At 47.3% G+C, this 10,752-nt stretch overlaps 1 protein-coding gene across 2 annotated transcripts; it reads right to left on the bottom strand.

Annotated features, from left to right (window-relative positions):
* Window positions 1-395: 395 nt before the first annotated feature.
* Window positions 396-2,686, bottom strand: CCDC184 (coiled-coil domain containing 184). Of its 2 annotated transcripts, XM_036457739.2 has the most exons (2): window positions 1,848-2,686; window positions 396-1,814 (listed from the first exon to the last, which is right to left on the bottom strand). In XM_036457739.2, the coding sequence occupies exons 1-2, from the start codon at window positions 2,262-2,264 to the stop codon at window positions 1,647-1,649; spliced, it is 585 nt and encodes a 194-aa protein (XP_036313632.1). In that variant the 5' UTR covers window positions 2,265-2,686; the 3' UTR covers window positions 396-1,646. The 2 variants fall into 2 exon arrangements, with proteins under 2 accessions (XP_036313632.1, XP_036313631.1); XM_036457738.2 differs by having other exon boundaries at window positions 396-2,685.
* Window positions 2,687-10,752: the final 8,066 nt, after the last annotated feature.

The raw sequence follows: 10,752 nt of genomic DNA, 5'->3' as shown, positions 1-10,752 counted from the left end.
TGACGTGTCACTCTGCTCACAGAGATGCCCAGCGATCCCGCCCACACAATACCCCTTCCCTGACCCTCCCAGGAAACAGGTACCATGCCATTCGAGGACTCAGGGGCTAGGTGCTTCACTGGAAGAGGTCTCTTGCACCTCTGGAGTTCTGCCCACTAAAAATCCTTGTTGATTTGGGAGTCTTAACACGTACCCTTTCCCTCCCCAATGCAGTTGGAGGTCGGCATCCAGGATGGAAGGGAAAGCAGGTAGAGTGGGCAATGCCTGCCCTGACTAGGGCACGTATGGTCAACTCCTTGGAATTAAAAGCAAAGAGAGAGGAGGGAAGGCATGGTCCCTGCAGTTCCCACTAAGCCCAACAACCCTGACCCCCACCTAGTACCAGTCAGCAAGGAGAGGGGGGTGATGCCTCTTTATTAAGGTTAACACCAAAAAAAAGCATTAGAAGGAATACACAGAGGAGGAGGAAGGGCACACAAAGTCATCACTTGAGGAGGTGGGAGGGAGGCACATCAGTTAGGAACCTCAGGACAGCCACATGCTCCATGCCCTGTTTGGGGGGAGGGGGGCGGAAACAGGGAGGATAGGGGAAAGCGCCATGACAGCCTGGGGCTCAGAAAAGGGTCTGAAGCCCCTGAACCTAACACCAGAGCCACAAGCCCTGCCCCTCGGGGCTCACATACTACTACTACACAAGTGGACACACGTAACACACACAAGACATTATGGAGGCAAGACCGAGAGGCAGAGGGCAGGGACGTATCGACAGGGAAAGGAACTGAAGTGAAGCGGGTGTGGCCAGGAGAGAGACAGTTTTTTGGCTGTGGCCCCCAAAAGTCCCTCAAATGTCCCCTAAATCTGGGCTGTTGCTAAGCACCCCCAAGTCTCTGCCTGTGAGCTGGCTCTTTGTTCTCTACGTCCCAGCGAGTGGAAAAAGCAATTCCAGGTGTAGTCAGCGACAAAGCAGGGTCCGCTCTGCATGCAAAATCCTAGAGCGGTTGAGCTGTTTTGTCTTCATGCACATTCATAGCCAGCTCCTCCCGGCCGGGGCCCTGGGAACCCCATTCTCCTAGATTTCCTGGGCTGCAGTTCCCTCCTCAAGCTTCCCTTACCAATCAGCAGCCGCAAAGATCCGTGAGGGGAGAGGCTTCTGCAGAGCGCTGAATATCTTGGATTTCAGCAGAAGGGGAAATTTTCTGTTGCCAGAACAGAATACCCCAATTTTTTAATTTCTAGGTAAATCGTTAGAGACTATTTGCCATAGTCTTTTTTTTTCCTTCAGAATAGAAAAAGCAGAGTTTTATGTACACAATTCAGGGGTTCTCCTGTTGGCTGGGGTGGGGGCGGAAGGACAGGGTAGGGGGTGGGTGGGAGTCCAGAGATGAGCGCATCCTCTCCCGGCACCTCACCTTTCTGCAGTTTGCTACGTCTCTTGCTTGGTTAGGTAGGCAGAAAGAATTCCCGATGCTCCCAAAGTCCTTCACCCTATAAATCCTTCCTCAAGGAGTCTCTCTCCTCTCTCTCTGCCTGATCCACAGAGCAGCGGTCCGAGTGGAGCGTGCCGCACCGCGCTTGTTCAGTCCGCTCGCGTCATGCACTCGGGAGCCCAAAGCCAGCTCGGGAAAGCGGTGCCCCTCGGAGTCCCCTCACAGGGAGGGCTCGCCCTCCAGCTGCAGCAGGGTGATGTCGGGGAGCTCGAGGGACTCCACAAGTGGCCCGTCCCCCGCCAGGAGGCCCGCACAGGGGCTCTCGGAGCGCTCCAAGGGACTAGTGGGTGTGGAGGAGCGGGGTATTTCCTTTTCTTCTTCTTCTTCGTCGTCGTCGTCGTCGTCCTCCTCCTCCTCCTCCTCCTCGTCCTCAGGGTCGCGATCCAGCAAACCGCCATCCTCCATCCCAGGCGAAGGGGTCGCGGGCTCCTGGGGGGCGGCCGGGAAGCCCCCGTGGCCGCCGGCCACGCCCAGGCCGCCCTGGCGGGGCGCGGTGGTCATGATCTGGCACATGGAGACGATGGCCCGCTGGTTGGCGCACACGTCGTCCGAGAGCACCTGGATGTGCGAGGCCTGCTCGTCCAGGGCCCCCCGCATGGCCCGCACGTCCTCAAACAGGGCCTGCAGCTGGGCCTTGAGGTGCTCCATGAGTTCCTTCATGCCGCCGTTGTACTCGCCCGAGATCACGTCCCCCACGGCCGGCACGGCGGACACCTCCAGGGGCGCGGGCAGGTCGCCGCCGTCCTTGGTCATGATCTCCAGCAGCCCGTCCTCCATGGAGCGGCAGAGGCGGTGGTGGCCGCTCTGGGGCAGGTCCAGCCCGGCGGCCTCCCTACTGGGGCGGGGCGAGGGGAGAGGTCCCCGGAGGGAGGGCCGGGAGGAGCCGAGGTGAGAGGAGGCTTCCGAGGGCGGCGGGGAGCCGGCGAGAGGAGGTGAATCTGGGCGGCAGGATCCTGGAGGCCCGGAAGAGCCCGCGGGACAGGGGCCGGGGAGGACCGGGCAGCGTCCGTCCCGCTCACCCGGGGGCGAAAGCGCCTGCCCGCCGCGCCTCTAGGATGCGCCCGTGTCCGTGCGCCCTCCGCGCGCAGCCAGTGCCCGCCGAGTCCCCGGTCACCGGAGCGTCCGCGAAGGGGCCGGGGCGAGGCTGAGACCTGCGGCGGGTCGAGTTGGGGGACTCCCCTCCGCTAGGAGCCGCGAGTGTGGCTGGAGCGGCAGGGGCGGGTCTCCCAGCCGCGGATGCTCCCGTTTCCAAGGCGACGCCTGGCACGTCAATGACGTGTGTCTCCGAGGCGAGAAGGAAGCGGCGGGGAGCGGGGAGCGCGGCTGCGGAGCTGCAGGGCTCCGGCTCTGAGCTGGCGGGCGGGGCGGGCGGGGAGAGCGCGCTGCAGTGGCCTCGGCTGGGGCTGGAGAGAGCGGGTGGCTGCAGTATTTATTAGGAAAGCTCGAGAGCGGTTTGCTGCATGGACCCCAGGCCCGGGAGAGGTGTTCCCTCCCTCCCCCGTTGGGGTGCCTGAGACTGAGCGCGACTGCCTTGGTAGGATTTTAACTTGCTCGAAATCCTTTCTCAGAGGATGGCGCTAGAGCCCAGGCTTGCTTCTCTGTCTGTCCTTCAGCGGCTGGCAGGGAAGCAAAGAGAGTAGGAAAGGGGACGATTCCAGGTGAGGGCTGGAGCCGGCCCCGCCCAGCCTTGGAGTTGCAGAGGCGTGGAGGGCCCCTGGAGGTTCCGCCTCCCGGGTTTCTGCAGTAAATCAGCCTTGTCACTGCAGACAGCGCAGGAACCGAGAAAGGATGGGATTCCCTCCCATGGGAGACCGAAACACTCACTCCCACCCAGGGTGCTGGGGATTTTTCCTGGATGGTGAGACAAAGTACTTCCGTTTTGAGAATGAAAGCTCAGTTCATTTTGTCTTTTCCGAGCCCGCTGTCGCCATCACGGAATCCCCAGCACCTAAAATAGTGCCTGGCACGTAGCAAGTGAATGCTAAATGCATTCCTTGAATGAATAACAACTACGACGTCCCCTTCCTTCACCCATAACCCTCCAGCCTATACATAGTGGATTTAAGAGACCTGAATTCAATTTTATTCCTGCCACTTAGTTCAGACCTTGAATAAGCTGTTTTCCTGGTTTGTTAGGGGATTGGACCTGATAATTTTTAATATTATCTCTAACTCTGAGTAACAGGTCTAGGAGACAGGGTGTAGAAGGGGTGAGTGTGTTTTGGGCAGAAGGTGAGGGCGGGGGAGACTCAGGGGGAAGGGGAGACTGTGTGTGAAGATAATTCCTCCTGGGCAGGCCAGGTACCCAGGTAAAGATATATTTACACTGAGTGTCTCAAGATTTGTGACAACTCCTTTTCCTGTTGAGGGGTGGAGCGGGAGGGATGAGAGAGGAAGAAAATCTGAATTTAACATATTTACAGATGACTTTAGATTGAAAAGCAAACAGCATCTGTGCAGCAGCATACGTATCAATTAGTAGATTAGAGAAGCCAAGAGATCAGAAACCAGAAATGAAGTTCACCAGAAGAAATAAATCCGAGGAGAAGCAAATTGTATCACTCCCAGGTGGGGAAGGGCGAGGTGTGGGTATTTTGTATACCAGTGGCTCAACGGTAGCAAGTGTGTTACCTTGGGTTTCCCTGGTTGCATATTCTAGTGAAGAGCGGGGCTGGCCCCGAGGAACTTCCGCGGCTGTAAAGAGCTGTGTGGCCTCTGCCTATGTGACTGCTATTAAAATGGAAATAAGTAGGGAAATATCCTAAATAGCAGAATGTTTCATATAAGGCATTGCTGCTATAATAAAGTATTATGCCGCTATTAGAAATTTGATTTCACTAAATAAATATATCAACAACTGTGGGATCCCTTAACATGACCCGTGTGGTTCAAGGCCCACTCAGGGTCCAGTTTCTGGAGAAGGCTGCACCCTAAAATGAAGAGACTGGAAAAGAGTTAATTTGGGGAACTGGGGGCCAGGCGGAAAGTCCACCTCTAGTGGGAAGACTAACCCCTGTTCTGGCCTTTTACCATTCCTTTTATTGAGATTCTGAGACAAAGACATCTCTTAGGCGGGAAGTTCCAACAACAGAGAATCAACAAGAATTTACATATGATTAACAAATTAAAGTTGCCTCAACCACCACTATCTCAATTAGATGATGAGTTAATAGCGCCGACCATTCAGAGCCATCAAGGTTGGCCAGCTCTTTTTACATTTTATTACCAGTGACAATGTTAGGTTTCGGTTCCGGCATCTCCCCCCAATTCCTTCCTTTAAAAAATCTTGCATTTACAGTCCAGAAATAAACATATAAGAACAAAAATATTTGAGTCCCAATTTCAAAGTTCAAGAGTTCTAAGTTTCAATGTCCAAAAGTTCTGAGTCCAAAAGTTCTTCATGTGTACATGTCAGCAATGATATCTGGATGGTGGACAAATGGTGGCGATACAGGTCCGACCGTCTCTGGTTTGGTCCTGGGCAACCTGCAGCGACGCACAGCAACTGACTGCTGGCATGGCAAGGTGTTGTCAGTGTCCTCCATGTCTGGACTGTTTCTCCTCCTGTCTTTATGGCTGGAGCATTCCTGCTAATTTTGGCAGGAATCCACATGGTCTTGGAGTTGATTTCTGAAAATATACAAACATATCTCAACCAAAATTAATAAAGGAGTCTTTTCTATAATTAATTTTTTTTTCCCCAAACAATTTTCCTCTGACTTATTTTGATACTATTGTTCCGCCCAGACTTCGTGATTCCCAAGGACCACCAGGGAGCCGAGTCCGATGCAATAAATAAAAGAGCCTCTTTCGTGCTAGCATGGGCTCTGTCCCACTCACACCGACAGCATGGGGGAAGAGAGCCGAACTTTGCCCAGCCCCGGGGTTTACACTGGTGGTGATGTCACTGCTTTGGCTGACTCTGATTGGTCGGGTGAGGTCTAGGGTCCAGTTACACAAAATGGAGGATAGCTCTGCCTGCCCCACAGTGGAGTCCGGAGTTTATCTTCACCCTGCCCTGCTCTCTCACTATGTGTGTTCTTCATGGCTGTCTTACTGTTATCATTACAAATGAAAATTGGTTTTCAAAAGAAAAAATTCTAGATGTAATTTACTTACAGGACATTTTTTCTTACATGGTATTTTTCCACTATCCCCCCTTTTTTAATTTAATTATTAGGAGGCTTTTGTAAATTTTTTATAATGCAGTTTTGATAACTTTTAAATTTTATTTTTTTTGCACAAAAACTATGACTGCTTTAGGGTTTATTGCATGTTAAACAATTTTACCATGAAATGAACTACCAATAGAAATTTTGGTTATTTTAGGAACAGCAGCCTGTTGTACAATTACATTTTCTTGAATATTAACTCATTTAATTTAGCCAATTTAAATTAATCTGAAAACTTGACTATTTTACTGTCAAATTTAATACTTTAACAGTTTTACTCTGTAAAAATTAATGGAAAGGATTATATGCATCCTTGAGAAAGCCCTGAGCACACCTAGATTTAGATATAGGGCAGTCAGTCACCATCAGCCACTTCTCTGTTGCCTGGGTCTCAATATGAGCTGGGCCAAGTCTCTTGTTTGTAGCTGGGTCTCAATCTGAGCTGGACCAAATCTCTGTTTGTTGCCTGGGTCCAGATCTGAGCTGGGCATGGGAAGTGTGAAGCAGCCATGGGGCAGAAGACATCCCTCAGAAGGGGCTAGTGTTCAAGCCCCTGCAACACTGGGGGGGTGAGGATCTGTGCCCCACCTCTGTTGACCCCCAAGTTTTCTCCTGATGGCCCCCTGTGGCTGTGCCTGGCTTAGGTCGCCCCTCCCTTGAGGAGTCTTACCCATCATTGGCTAACCAGCCATCCTCCGGGGCCAAGCAGGGTGATGTGAGGTTCAGTTCTGTCTCCTTGGTAGCCTATGCCCCTATGGCCTCCATGCCCAGTACCTGCCTTGGGATCCCCTCTCCTGCTGGCGGGGCCCCGGCATTGATCTTGGGGAACCCAGGTTTATTCTCCAGGGAGGGCCCAGCTCACGCCATTGTGCGAAAGACAGATCCATGGTACCAACCACCATGAGGCTTTAACCTCAGCATGAATTGAAAACTCAAGCAACAGCTGAGGACAATTGGATTATGACAAGAGGGTCCCTCTCTGCAAATAAGGCAAGAAGGGCCAATATAGAATGCTCAAGTGCCTTCCCAGTGAGGCCTTCCACACAGTGGAAGGGATTAAATCCATTCATGTCCTTTTAAATTGCTGCCAAACATTCAAAAAATTTAGATTTTTAAGCTTGTTTGGAATAATTGTACAATATGCTGTTGTAAAATATCAAAAATTATAATGACATTGTAGAATAATACCATGCAAGGATATTCTTTGCTCTAAGCCAATGGCAATTCAAATTCAAACTGGCTGTCAATTTCTTTTTGTATAGACAAGGTCTTAGTTACATTCTCTGCACCTCTCCCAGGAGCAAGTAGTGATATTCCTCTACGTTGGTGCAAGCCAGAAACCTCTCTTTAATTTTTTACACACAAAGGAGCAGTGGTTTGATTTTGTGTCATACAAAAAGGGAAGCTGGGTGGCAACACCTGTGTAATTATACTTTCTTGCCCCACCCATTTTCTTTCTGGATGACCAAGGTGTGTAGTATTATTGGTAACTACATTAGGCAAGGGATCAGCCCACATAAGGGCTTTTACCCATGAAGGGTCAGGAACATAAGTCTTAAACACTTCCACATTTGTCCCAGGTAATATTACTGTACAGATGAATACCACTAACATGGCAAGAAAGACATTCTCAGGTGTCAGGGGTCTGTACCATCTTCTTCACCATGCCCCAGGTGTTCTCCGGGCTGTTTGCTGTCCGGCTTGTCCTCCTCCTGCTCATCTTAATATTTCTAGCAGGAATCCACACAGGTTTGGAAAAATTCTCTGGGAATATACAAGCATACACTCTGCCAAAGGTTAATAATGGATCAGGTCCCTTCCATAAACCAGATTCGGGATCCTTCCATTTAACTAGACCATTTTCTTTTGTTTTATTCTGATGCCAATGTATTTCCATAGGCGTCCTTCCTTCATCATCACAAGTGAAAAAATTCAAAGTAATTAAGGCTTGGTGCAGCCTACTTGTAGGTGATTTCTCCATCATCCCACCTTTTTGTTTTTCAAGTTGGGATTTTAGCAGCTGATGCTGTCGTTCAATATTGGCCTGTCCTTGGGAATTATATGGTATTCCTGTAATATGCTGAATTTTCCACCTTTTACAAAATTCCTGGAATTGACAGTTTGTGTAAGCAGGCCCATTATCAGTTTTAATAATTTTTGGAATTCCTATGATGGCAAAAGCAGCTAGGTGATGATTAATGACCTGTTTTGCCATTTCTCCTGTAGATGCAGTAGCCAATAAGACTTTTGAAAAGGTATCTGTGGAGACATGTAATGCCCCAAGGCGCCCAAAGGAATTGCGTTACATCCATTTGCCAAGTATGATCTCTTAGCAAACCTCTGGGGTTGACTCCTGCGTTAGGCCCTTGAGGTAGATGTAACATGCAAGTTGGACACTCCTTAATAATCTGTTTTGCCTGTTGTCCAGTGACTGAGGATTGTTTAGACAACATTTTGGCAGGCTGATGTAAAAGTTGATGAGGTTCTAAGGCTTCTTTTAATAAAGCAACCAGTTGATCAGCCTGTGCATTTCCTTTTGTTAAAGGACCAGGTAAGACACTATGAGCCCTGATATGAGTGATATAAAAAGGATATTGTCTCTGTTGTACAATCTGTTGAACTTGTTTGAATAGTAAAAATAAACTTTGGTCACTAAGCCATTTCAACCAGGCAGTTTCAATTCTATTCACTAAATTTGCAGCATAAAAGGAATCAGAGACAATATTAAGAGGCTCTTGGAAATTCTGCAATGCAGCCTTATTAGCTTCTAGTTCAATTCTCTGTACAGAAGTATGACTGGTCAGTATGACTTGGTCTGACTTTATTGTATGATAAGCAGCTTTCCCATTTGATGATCCATCAGTAAAAACAGTTAAAGCTCCAGGAATAGGTTCCTGCCTAGTATTTTTTGGTATAATGATGGAGGTATTATATAAAAATTGTAGTAATTTATCTTTTAATAGATGACAGCTAAGTTCCCCTGAATATCCACTTAACCCAATTTGCCAATTTATATCGGTCTGAAATAACATTTCTAATTGCTTCCCAGTGAGGGGGAGGTAGATACACTGGGGCTCTTCCCCTCTAAGCTGTTTATAACGTTTTCTAATTTAAAATAATAATTGGGCCATTAGTTCTACATATGTAACTGCAGTTTTAGAGGATTGATGTCCTAGGTAAACCCATTCAATAATGGTTTTTGAATTTTTATTTTGAAAGATGACTCCAGTGGGACTATTTGCAGTAGGGTTAATTTTTTTTAATAATATATTTTTTATTAAATTATTATTTTTGTACATATACCAATGCCCCCCTTCCCGTACATACCCTCCCTCCCCAGAGTTTTGTGTCCATTGGTTGTACTTATATGCATGTATACAAGTCCTTCGGTTGATCTCTTATCTCCCCCAGATCTCCCCAACCTCCTCTCTGTAATTTGACAGTTTGCTTGTTGCTTTACTGTCTCTATATCTATCTTTTGGTTCTTCAGTTTATAATGTTCTTTATCATCCATAAATAAGTGAGGTCATGTGGTGTCTCTCTTTCATTGACTGGCTTGTTTCACTTAGCATGATGTTCTCCAATTCCATCCAGGTTGCTGCAAACGATGAGAAGTTTTTCTTTTTTATGGCTGCATAATATTCCATTGTGTAAATGTACCATAGTTTTTGGATCCAATCATTGCAGTAGGGTTAATTTGTCCCAATAAAGGCAATTCAGGCTGTACCCATGCTTCTTGGGCTGAGGAAATTGCCTGCTCAACCCTTAGCATCTCATTCCTAGCTTCATCAGTTAAAAGTTCGTGGAGAAGAAAGATTAGAGTCACCTCTAAGTAAACTAAATAAATTTGTCATTTCTCCTGTAGATATCTTCAGATAGTCTTAACCAGTTAATGTCTCCTAATAATTTCTGAAAGTCATTTAAAGTTTTAAGACAATCTTTTCTTATCTCCACCTTCTGAGGCCTAATGCTTTGGTTTTCAATTATGGTTCCCAGATATTAGAAAGGCATTTCTTTTTGTACCTTCTCTGGGGCAATTCTTAAGCCCCATTTAGGGAGCTCCTCTTCTAACTGGGAAAACATGGCCAAGGTCTGTTCCTCCCGTGGGCTTGCTAAGAGCAAGTCATCCATGTAATGAATAATGTAACATTGGGAATATTTGTCCCTTAAAGGCTGAACAGCTTCAGCCTGGTATTTTTGACACAAAGTAGGGCTATTGGCCCTTCCTTGAGGTAAAAACTTCCATTGATATCTTTTCATAGGCTCTATATTATTAATAGATGGCATTGAAAATGCAAATCTCTTTTTATCTTGAGGTGCCAAGGGAATTGTGAAAAAAAAAAAAAAATCCTTAAGATCTACTACTATGAGGGACCAATTTAAAGGAATTTGTGGCCGAAACCGGTTTGGCTCAGTGGTAGAGCATTGGTCTGCGGACTGAAGGGTCCCAGGTTCGATTCCGGTCAAGGGCATGTACATTGGTTGCGGGCACATCCCCGGTAGGGGGTGTGCAGGAGGCAGCTGGTCTATGTTTCTCTCTCATTGACGTTTCTAGCTCTCTATCTCTCTCCCTTCCTCTCTGTAAAAAAAAAAAAAAAAATCAATAAAATATATTAATAATAATAATAATAATAAATATAGGTATTTGTGAAGGTGCTGGGAGTCCAGGTTGTAAAGCTCCCATGTTATGCATAGTAGCATTAACAGCTCTAAGATCATGTAACAATCACCATTTCCCTGTCGCCTTTTTAGGGATTGTAAATATAGGCATATTCCAAGGACTATTGGAAGGTTCTATGTGGCCAGCCTCTATTTGTTCTTGTATTAATTCATGAATATGAGTTAATTTCTCCTTGGTTAATGGCCACTGATCCACCCATACAGGTCTATCATCTTTCCATTGTATAGGATCAGCATGAGGGTGAGGAGACTGAGCAGTGACCACTTTTAAAAAGGTTGATATCCTATTTGAGTTATTAACTTCTTTCCTTTGCCAGTAACAATACATGCCTGTAGACCTTCTAAAATATTTAAAGTATATTGATTAATTTTTATTTGATAAGGCTTTCCATGCAATTTCAAGTATATTAGAT

This window comes from Pipistrellus kuhlii, unplaced genomic scaffold, assembly GCF_014108245.1.
Source record: "Pipistrellus kuhlii isolate mPipKuh1 unplaced genomic scaffold, mPipKuh1.p scaffold_m20_p_3, whole genome shotgun sequence".
NCBI classification, from domain to species: Eukaryota; Metazoa; Chordata; class Mammalia; order Chiroptera; family Vespertilionidae; genus Pipistrellus; species Pipistrellus kuhlii.
This window is presented reverse-complemented; position numbering and strand designations above follow the sequence as displayed.